Source organism: Sphaerodactylus townsendi, linkage group LG04 (genome assembly GCF_021028975.2).
Source record: "Sphaerodactylus townsendi isolate TG3544 linkage group LG04, MPM_Stown_v2.3, whole genome shotgun sequence".
Taxonomy (NCBI): Eukaryota; Metazoa; Chordata; class Lepidosauria; order Squamata; family Sphaerodactylidae; genus Sphaerodactylus; species Sphaerodactylus townsendi.
This window is the reverse complement of record NC_059428.1, coordinates 2543388-2554129: the sequence shown is the minus strand read 5'-3', so window position 1 is coordinate 2554129 and position 10742 is coordinate 2543388. Positions and strand designations below refer to the sequence as shown.

The following is a 10742-nucleotide window of genomic DNA, read 5'->3' as shown; positions in this document are numbered from 1 at the left end:
ATTGAGCACTCCCAAACTTTATCTCGTTCCAAGCAGCAAATAAGGTGAGTACATAAAGCCTCCATGGATCCAGGTCAGAGAAATGCACCTCAAGGGAGAGGCCAACAGGTAAACCAGCAATAGATGCATCGCCAGACGTTCCCATCAGTTCAAATCCAGCTACTGGGAAGAGGCTGGACTCGGAGAGACCGAATGCAATATCTCTTTTTCTATTACTTGGTGGTAAAAAATTCAGCTAGGGTGCAGAACAAGGTCTCGGGAGCTCAGTTTTTGGAGTGGGATTGAATCTAGACTGGTTTCTGTCTCCTTGGAGGGGATGTGAATTCCAATTCGACAATGCTTGCCAATATGGCGACTGCAAAATAGAAGTCAGTTTTATGTATTGTCGAAGGCTTTCACGCAGTGGTGGGATCCAAAAATTTTAGTAACAGGTTCCCGTGGTGGTGGGATTCAAACAGTGGCATAGCGCCAATGGGGCTAGGCGGGGCACGACGGGGGCGTGGCCAAGCATTCTGGGGGCGGGGCATTAATAATTTCTCTGTTACTGTAAAAAACTCTTACTGTAAAAAAAAGTTCCTAATTTCCAGCTGGTCTCTTTCTGTCCATAATTTAAACTCATTATAGCAAGTCCTATCGTCTGCTGCCAACAGAAACAACTACTTCTCCTCTAATTGACTGCCTGTCAAATACTTCATACTTTCAAATACTTAATTTTGTTTCTAGAAATCAAAAGAAGGAGACTTTCCTTAAACAAGGAACTTGACCATATTTCTAAAACATGTTTTTAAAACAGCCCAACAGGGAGAATTATCCCGTTTTCTACCTTCGCTAACCAGCCACATAGGAAACAACAGGACTTTATGATTTTTGGACCTATTGGAATTTCTAACGGAAAAGCAGACCCACTTAGTGTCCCCTCCTCGCAATAATAATAAAGAATTAGTAACCCACTCTCAGGAACTGGTGAGAACCTGCTGGATCCCACCTCTGCTTTCACGGCTGGATTCAACTGGTTGTTGTGGGTTTTCCGGGCTGTGTGGCCGTGGTCTGGTAGATCTTGTTCCTCGATAGGAGTCAGTTTTGTTTTAACAATGTAACAACTAAACCCCTCCAAAACCCTTGGCCAATCTGGCTTGGGAGTAAAAACTCCTCCCTGACCCCAAAGCGGCACGATCGGCATTACCTTGAGTGTGTAAGAAAGGGCTAGTGCGCAGGGTAGTGGTTAAGAGCAGGTGGATCCTAATCTGGAGAACCGGGTTTGATTCCCCACTCCGCCACCTGAGCGGTGGAGGCTTATCTGGTGAACCAAATTCGCTTGTGCACTCCAACACAACACAGCTGGGTGACCTTGGGCTAGTCACGGTTCTTGGGAGCTCTCTCAGCCCCAACTACCTCGCAGGGTATTTATTGGGGAGAGGGGAAGGAACAGGAGATAGGGGCGGGGGATATAAATCCAAACTCTTCTTCTTCTACCCGCCTGGCAATCTCTGTGCGCCTTCTCCGGTGCAATAGCGACCGAGTTGTAACGTGAGCGCCCTGGTCCCCACTTATTTGCCAGGGAAAGTTTCCACCCTGGTCCCCACTTATTTGCCAGGGAAAGTTTCCACCCTGGAAACAAACAAACAAACAAACAAACAAACAAACAAACAAACACACACACACACACACACACACACACACACACACCGGGCTTGGCCCCGATCCCCTCCTCCTGGAAGAGCCCCACCCCGCTCGAAGGGAGCTCCTCGCCGCTGCGTAAAGCTCCTCGCCTCCCGGCCGCTGCGTAAAGGGACGAGCGCGTCCCCTCGGACCGGTGCCAACGCGGCTAAGCGCCTCCGTTGCGCGCAGGGGGGGGGGGGCCGCCAGGCTCTGCTCTGCGCCCGCCCCCTGCAGCCAAGCCCCGCCCCCGGCGCCGCCCTCCCTCCCTCCGGAGAGCCCCAGCCGGCCAGCTCCGCGCGTCCCGTCCGACCTGCCTGCCCGCCGCCATGGAGCCGCGCCGTCCCTGCCCGCTCCGCTCCGCCCGTCGGCCCGCGCTGCTCGGAGAGGCGGCCGCGGGGGGCGCCGTGTAAGGCGGCAGGGGAGGGGGGGCGGCCATGGCCCCGCGGCGGGACTAGGATGGCGCCGCGGCCCGGAGGCGCCCCCGTGGCGGGTCTGCTGCTGCTGCTGCTGCTGCCGCCGTGGGCGCCGGCTCTACCGGTGCCGGGAGCGCGGGGCTGCGCGGCGCCCTGCTTCTGCTTCGCCACGCCGGACACGCTGCAGTGCCGCCTGGGCCGCCTGCTGGAGCCGCCCGCCGACCTGCCGGCGTCGGTGCGCAACCTGTCCATCGCCGGCGCCAACCTGACGGTGCTGCGGCCGGGCGCCTTCGCGGGCGGGTGGGCCGGGGGCGCGGCGGCGAGGCCCCTGGCCGCCCTGACGCTGCTGCTGCTGGCCCACGACGCCATCGAGGCCCTGCAGGGCGCCGCCTTCGCCGGCCTGCCCGCCCTGGCCACGCTCGACCTGAGCCACAACCGCCTGCGCGCCGTGGCCCCCGACGCCTTCGCCGGCTGCGCCCGGCTGCGCACGCTGCGCCTGAACCAAGCCCTGGCGCCGGACGCGCGCGCGCTGGACCGCCTGCTGGGCGCCGCCCTGACGAACCTCAGCCTGGCCCGCCTGGAGGTGGCCGGCAACGCGCTGCGCCAGCTGCCCGCCCTGGCCGCGCTGCCGCCCTCGCTGCGCCTGCTGGACGCGCGCAACAACTCCCTGCAGGCCGTGGCGGCCGCGCAGCTGGAGGGCCCCGCCCGGCCGCGCCTCCTGCTGGCCGCCAACCCGCTGCGCTGCGACTGCGCCGCCCTGCGCCCCCTCCTGCGCTGGCTGCGCAACGCCACCCGCGAGCCGGCCCTGCGCTGCGCCGCGCCGCCCGCCCTGCAGGGTTGGCCGGTGGCGCGCCTCAAGGCCTCGCAGGTGGGCTGCCCCGAGGACCCCGCCGAGCTGGGCCTGGACGACGACGTGGGGCGTGCCCTCCGCCCGCCCGAGACGGCCTCCTACGTCTTCTTCGGCATCGTGCTGGCGCTCATCGGCCTCGTCTTCCTCATGGTGCTCTACCTCAACCGCAAGGGCATCAAGCGGTGGCTCAACAACCTGCGCGAGGCCTGCCGGGACCAGATGGAGGGGTACCACTACCGCTAATGAGCAGGACTGGCGATCACTCGGCGCGGGCCGGCCCCGAGATTCTCTGTGAAGGCCGGGCGGAGGGCGCTGCACAACTTCTTGCCCGCAAGACTCGGGAGAGACAGGCTTAAGTGGAAGGTGGGAGCACCCCCCAGTGGGATCGCACCCCGCCCGCAGGCTGGGGCCTCCTACGCCTTCTCTCGGCATCGCGGCTGGCGCCATCGCCTGCCCGGCCTTTCCCTCATGGTGCTCTCTACCTCAACCGCAAGCGGGGCACTGGGCCGGTGGCTCAACAACCTGCGCGAGGCCTGCCGGGACCAGATGGAGGGGTACCACTACCGCTACGAGCAGGACTGCGACCCCCGGCGGGCCGGCCCCGGAGACCTGTGAAGGCCGGCGGAGGCACGGCCAACTTTGCCAGCACCCCCCGGGGGGAGAGACGGTCTTAAGTGGAAGGTGGGGGCACCCCCCCCCCCATAGATGGCACCCGGCCCAAGGTGGCCTCCTACGTCTTCTTCGGCATCGTGCTCATCGGCTTCGTCTTCCTCACGGTGCTTTACCTCAACTGCAAGGGCATCAAGCGCTGGCGGGCTGGCCCAGAGACCTGTGAAGCCCGGTGGAGTCAGAGCCAGCTTTGCCCGCACCCCCCCGGGGAAAAAGACAGGCTTAAGTGGAAGGTGGGGGCACCCACAGTGGATAGCCCCCCGGCTCTGGCATCCGGGACAACCTCCCCCCTAATCCCACCCTGTTGAGGAGACGCCCACTCTGGATTTGGGAATTCTTGGAGGCTTCAGAAGGGACCACGGGAGGGTGTGAAAGCCATAGAACCCGCCCTCCGAAGTAATTGTTTTGGGCCCCCCGGGGGATTGATTGATCTCTGTGATCTGGGGATTGGTTGTGATTCCCGGAGCTCTCCAGGCCTCAGCTGGAGATTGGGAACAGGGCCTGGCATAGAGAGACTGCGGGGAAGGGGAGTCCCTCCTTTCCAGACTGGACCCGCATCTTGAGTTTCACGGGGGAATGCCATCCCAGGGCAACAAAAACTTGGCCTTTGGGTCGGCTTGAAGAGCCTGCATTTTCCAGCCCAAGGAGAAAGACTTGGGCGGGGGGGTGGGCTCCCCTCCAGCTTTGAGAAACCCATTGGAATAGCCAACCAACCTAGAGATTCCAGTCTGCCAGGGGGCGGGGCGGGGGGGGGAATTCACCATCTGTTTTTCCATAGGCAAAGGGACCCTAAGATAATTCTACTGCACATCCCTGCCTTTAACAGATATCCTCTCCCCGTGTCCCCCGTCAGCTCAGTTGCTGGTGCTTAGGGTGATATTTTTAGAGGGGACTCCACCCCGCTACAATCCTGCTTTGCCCACCAAGAGACCCCCCAAGCCCTCCTCTCTCCACGGTGCATTGATTGCCAGGAAAGCAGGATTCGCTGCCCATACTTCATCTTGTGCAGGGGTGTCCAACTCTGGCACCCCAGATATTTATTTATTTTTATTTATTTATATATTAGATTTTAAACTGCCCATCCTCGAAGGGATGCGCCTTCATGGATTGGCCGTGCTGGCAGGGACTGATGGGACTCATAGTCCAGGAACATCTGGGGCGCCAGGGATGGACACCCCTGATCTAGTGGGCCTGTCATTTAAATATAAAAACGACCCCATTTGCCTCTGCTCTCTTAGCAGAGACCGGGGGCAACTCCGTGGCGGCCCGTTTAACAGCAAGAGACGGAGAGGGGACAGATGTATCTGCCTTCCCAGTTTTTAGAAAAAACCCTCCCCATAATGTATAAAACAGAGTTATGTGGTTTCTGGCTCTGTCCAGACCCATCCCGTGCTGACCCTTAAGTGCCAGAGGGAAGAAGAAGAAGAGTTTGGATTTATATCCCCCCTTTCTCTCCTGCAGGAGACTCAAAGGGGCTGACAATCTCCTTGCCCTTCCCCCCTCACAACAAACACCCTGTGAGGTGGGTGGGGCTGAGAGAGCTCCGAGAAGCTGTGACTAGCCCAAGGTCACCCAGCTGGCATGTGTGGGAGTACACAGGCTCATCTGAATCCCCCAGATAAGCCTCCACAGCTCAGGCGGCAGAGCTGGGAATCAAACCCGGTTCCTCCAGATTAGATACACGAGGTCTTAACCTCCTACGCCACTGCTGCTCCTTACTATTAAATGCAGAGTTTGCCCAAATAAAGAGACAGGGCTGGAACCCCTGAGGTATGTGTGGCCAGACCCCTGCCCCAGGTACAAATGCCCATCTGGGCTGTTGTAGGAAGGAGAAAATATTTATTTATTTATTCGGGATCCTCTGATGCACAGTTGACCTTGGAATTGGCAGGATCCGATTGCAGGCATCGTTTTGCAGGAAACGGGAGGTAAAGTTCACGCCAGGGGCAGAGAGGTTTATGTCTTCCTAGAACCACCCGAGATCTCATTTAGGGCAATTCGGTGTGGACCGACCCCTATACACACCATGATTGCGGCTGTGGGGTCCCACAAGACTCAGTAGAGGCGATGCCCTTTTTAAACACCCCTCTTGCGATCAGTGTGAAATTGCTCTTACGTGACTCGCGGGCTCAAACCTCTAGGACAGGGGTCTGCAACCGGCGGCTTTCCAGATGTTCATGGGCTACAAATCCCATCAGCCCCTGCCAGCATGGCCAATTGGCTGGGGGGAATTGTAGCCCAGGAACATCTGGACAGCCGCAGGTTGCAGACCTCTGCTCTAGAAGCTGCTATTCTGCAACCTTCAACCATCTACTTGTTGGTTTTAGAGTCACAACATCTCTAGGAAATAGCTTGACGATCCCGACGCTGAAATTTGTGGGATAACTGGAAGAAGAGGGGGGAAACGGCTTCATCTTTCTTTCCACCGCCATTCCGTTTCCTCCTCTTTAATAGTTCCCGGTGACTCATGAAAACTTGTTGGGGGAAGGGGTTTTTTTTTCAAAGGAAGCCCCATTCTTCATCGTGGAGGATCAGGGGAAAAAACCCAGACAAACTGACTTGGGTTTACTCGGGGAGAGCCGAAGCAGCAACGTAAACGTCGTCCTCAGCACAGACCGTAACTCCCTGCAAAGCCCTCTTTTCCTGGTCTGAGCCAGGAACGCCATCTGTTGCCTTCGACTTGCCAGGTGTTCTGGGACCGGCGCCATCCTTCTGGGGAGATTTGGGACTTTGCTCGCCGTTGACCCGCCTCGCCCTGGATCCGACGAGATCCCTGCGGAATCGCCGCCTCCCGACGCGTCTGCTTTCTGACTCCCGACCGCCAAAGCTATCCGGCCTGGCCAGCCACCGTGCGGTACAGAACCCGTGCCGGAGGATGTCCCTTTTTTTGGTAGGGTTTTGCCGGACAGAACTTTTCTTTTCTCAGGCGCAGGATAATGCAAACTGTAGGACCCTCTTCTCCTAGAAACCCACCCTGTTTGGCTGCTGCATGTTTCTGAAGCACGCAGGAACAACTCGAGCTACCGTCCCCAATGCGGAGCATCGTAACCGTAGGTTAGGGCTGTTGCGTCAACCTTTCCGCACTCGTTCTAGTCCGAGGGTTGGCTTTCTATCGGTGCCTGTGAGGGCCGCTCGGGTCATGAAGCCTCCTCCGCCAGAGGTGCGAGAAACACATCTGGCCAGCCTGCTGCGTTTGCAGCTGTTCTCCCCCTCGAGCGAAGACATCGCAGCTTCCACCTCTGACGGCTATTTTTTTTTCTATAAAGCTGATTGCAATAATTTCAGAAAACTCTTGGCTGTGGCGCAGTTATTTCGTAGCTGGGAGCGGGAGCAGGCGTCGCGTCGGCTGGCTGCAAACCGGGGGCTCGGAGCTGGACTTGGGTATACGGCCTGCTCAGCTGATGGAGCAGCAGTGGCGTAGGAGGTTAAGAGCTCGTGTATCTAATCTGGAGGAACCGGGTTTGATTCCCCGCTCTGCCGCCTGAGCTGTGGAGGCTTATCTGGGGAATTCAGATCAGCCTGTGTGCTCCTACACACGCCAGCTGGGTGACCTGGGGCTAGTCACAGCTTCTTGGAGCTCTCTCAGCCCCGCCCACCTCACAGGGTGTTTGTTGTGAGGGGGGAAGGGCAAGGAGATTGTCAGCCCCTTTGAGTCTCCTGCAGGAGAGAAAGGGGGGATATAAATCCAAACTCTTCTTCTTCAGGTGGATTCTAATCTGGAGAACCGGGTTTGATTCCCCACTCCCCCATCAGAGTGGCTGAGGCTTATCTGGTGAACCAGATGTGTTTCCGCACTCCTGCATTCCTGCTGGGTGACCTTGGGCCAATCACAGTTCTCTCAGAACTCTCTCAGCCCCACCTGCCTCAGAAGGGGTCTGTTGTGGGGAGAGGAAGGGAAAGGAGCTTGTCAGCCACCTTGAGTCTCCTTACAGGAAAGAAAGGTGGGGTATAAATCCAAACTCTCTCTCTCTCTGATGACAGCTCTGAACTGCTTGGGACTTGACTTGGTTTCCTTCTGGCTGCTGCTATTTCCATAAGGGTCCTGCTAACTGCAATACAATATTATCAAAATATAGATTTAATTAGTGTACACATTCTGCAAAATAAAAATGCCATAGCGTTGAGAAGACAAAAGTTGTACCCCTGGGCCAGAGCTTAATGCTGCCAAAATAAGCCTCCAACTGGAGTGCAGTTACTGATATATTTCTTTACAATTCAAATAAAAATGCATAAAGGTGTACAAAGCAGTGGAGTAGCGGTTAAGAGCTGGTGCACTCTAATCTGGAGAACCGGGTTTGATTCCCCACCCTGCCACTTGAGCTGCGGAGGCTTATCTGGTGAACCAGTTAGCTTGTGCGCTCCCAACACATTCCTACTGGGTGACCTTGGGCTAGTCACAGTTCTTCAGAGCTCTCTCAGCCACACTTACCCCACAGGGTGTTTGTTGTGGGGTGGGGGGGGAGGAAAGGAGATGGTAAGCCCCTTTGAGTCTCCTTAAAGGAGAGAAAGGGGAGGTATAAATCCAAACTCTTCTTCTTCTAATACCGTGTTTTTCCGAAAATAAGGCAGTGTCTTATATTAATTTTTGCTCCCAAAGATGCGCTATGTCTTATTTTCAGGGGATGTCTTATTTTTCTGTGTTCTGTTCGTCGGACATGCTTCCAAACAAAAACTTTGCTACGTCTTACTTTTGGGGGATGCCTTATATTTTGCACTTCAGCAAAACCTCTACTACGTCTTATTTTCCAGGGATGTCTTATATTCGGGGAAACAGGGTATGTAACAAACCAGCCACCTTTACGAGAACTTTGCGAGAAGCGTGACTTTGAGCTAGCAGAGCGCAGTCCCTTTTGGCTACCTCGTTGTAGCAAGCTGTGTTTCTTAGTATCCTCCAGTTTAATAACCCTTGAAGTTTCATTACAAGGTCAGCACTGAGGCTAGATTTCCGGCTAGCTTATTCTTGTATAGATGGCTGGTTGGTTACATATTTGTGTACTTTTATGCATTTTTATTTGAATTGTCCAGAAATATAGAAGTAAACAAAGGCTATTGTAATTCCACTCCGGTTGGAGGCTTATTTTGTCGGTTTTAAGCTGTAGCCCTGTGGTACAACTTTTATTTTTCCTTGTGGTTGTGTATCACCCCCCTTTTCTCATTGTGGTGACAACACTGAGAAGGGCTGTAGAGGCCAAAAAGTTATGTTTTGGCTGGTGGTTTGATATATGGAGCTGGCATGGTGCAGTGCTTGAGAGCAGGCGGGCTGTAATCTCAGTGGGGTTCGATTCCCCACTCCTCCATATGAGCGGCAAACTCTATAATCTCGTGAACTGGACTTGTTTCCTCGCTCCTGCACATGAAGCCTGCTGGGGTGACCTTGGGCCAGTCACAGTTCTCTCGGGACTCTCTCAGCCCCTCCTGCCTCACAAGGTGTCTGGGGTGGGGAGAGGAAGGGAAAGGAGTTTGTTCGCCGCACCGAGACTCCTTTAAGATTGAGAAAATAAAAGAATAAAAGCCAACTCTTCTTCTGTATTCATCAGTTGTTAATATAACACGTTATCTGGGAGATTTATGTGCATATTGAATCTGATTCCAGAACCTCTATTTTCCCCCGGCTGTTTCTATTTTGCATAACGTGTACACTCATTAAATATATATTTTGATGATATTGTATTGCAGTTAGCTGGACCCTTATAAAAGTATCAGTATAATTGGGATTGAGTTTCCCCACCCCCCTTTCTTTCTCTTGTCTTCTGTTTACCCCAGTCAGCGTGGGGTATTAGTTAAGAGCAATGGACTCTAATCTGGAGAACCAGGTTTGATTCCCGACTCCTCCCCATGAATAGCTGACTCTATCTGGTGAACTGGGTTTGTTTCCCTGTTCCTCCACATGAAGCCTGCTGGGGTGACCTTGGGATATTCACAGTTCTTGCAAACTTTCTCAGCCCACCTACCTTAACAGGTGTCTGTTGTCGGGAGAGAAAGGGGAAAGAGTTTGTCAGCCCCTTTGAGTATCCTCACAGGAAAGAAAAGGAGTATAAATCTAAACTTCTGAGAGCCCAGCATGGTGGAGTGGCTAATAGGTGTACTCTAATCTGGAGAACCGGGTTTGATTCCCCGCTCAGTCACTTGGGCTTATCTGGTGAACCAGATTAGCTTTTATACTTCAACACATGCCAGCAGGGTGACCTTGGGCTAGCCACAGTTCTTTGGAGCTCTCTCAGCCCCACCCACCTCACAGGGTGTTTGTTGTGGGATGTACGGAAGGGAAAGGAGATTGTAAGCCTCTTTGAGTCTCCTTACAGGAGAGAAAGGTGGGGTATGAATCCAACTCCTTCTTCTTCCCCAAGGCACAGACCCAGGAAGCCCCATTATGACTTTCCCAGTAAGATAAATGTCCCACCTGCGCCTCTTTTCGAACATAAAACATAAATGAAATTTCACACCCATCGGTCAGCTTTGCCCAGCACTCCTCACCAAAGGGAAATTTCCAGGGATGTATGGAGGAAAATCTGTATGGGTCAGGTGGTATAAAACTGAGATATTATTACTTGGTTTAATATGCCCGCCCCCCTCCTGTTCCGGGCTGTATGGATATGGGATTATTCTTTCCCGCAAACCGTTGTAGAGTCTCAATGCAGTTAAAACCTTAACCATTAGGGGGCAGCAGTGCGGAACACAAGCAAGTTAGAACTAAAGATCCTAAAGTCTTGATAATAATATTTAATTGGAGATCGGGATGCTGAATCTGGTTAAAAAATCCCAGGAGGGTATGGGATCTGGGATAGGGGTATCATGCCCAAAGTCCACACTACAAGCAGGCATTCTCTTTAGGGAAAGTGATCTCTGTAATCAGAATCATAGAGTCGGAAGAGACCCCTAAAGGCCATCCAGTCCAACCCCCTGCTGTGCAGGAACACACAATCAAAGCACTCCAGACAGATGGCCATCCAGCCTCTCTTGAAAAACCTCCCAAGAAGGAGACTCCACGACACTCCCAGGTAGTGAATTCCACTGTCGAACAGCCCTGACTGTCTGGAAGTTCTTCCTGATGTTTAGGTGGAATCTCTTTTCCTTCACCTTGAACCCGTGACTCCTGGTCCTGGTCTCTGGAGCCGCAAAAAACAAGCTTGCTCCCTCCCCAACATGACGTC

The 10742-nt window shown here is 54.5% G+C and overlaps 1 protein-coding gene across 1 annotated transcript; it reads left to right on the top strand.

The window, feature by feature from the left end:
• The first annotated feature begins 1977 nt into the window (after positions 1-1977).
• Positions 1978-5089, top strand: TPBGL (trophoblast glycoprotein like). Its single transcript, XM_048492590.1, has 2 exons — positions 1978-3126; positions 3454-5089. The coding sequence occupies exons 1-2, from the start codon at positions 2116-2118 to the stop codon at positions 3535-3537; spliced, it is 1095 nt and encodes a 364-aa protein (XP_048348547.1). The 5' UTR covers positions 1978-2115; the 3' UTR covers positions 3538-5089.
• The last annotated feature ends 5653 nt before the right edge of the window (positions 5090-10742 follow it).

Excerpts from the sequence above, each read along its gene's own strand:
- TPBGL (XM_048492590.1), top strand. The coding sequence starts at position 2,116 with ATGGCGCCGCGGCCCGGAGGCGCCCCCGTGGCGGGTCTGCTGCTGCTG. Across the intron at positions 3,127-3,453 it reads GGCTCAACAACCTGCGCGAG|GCCTGCCGGGACCAGATGGA; the intron begins GCCTGCCGGGAC and ends AACCTGCGCGAG.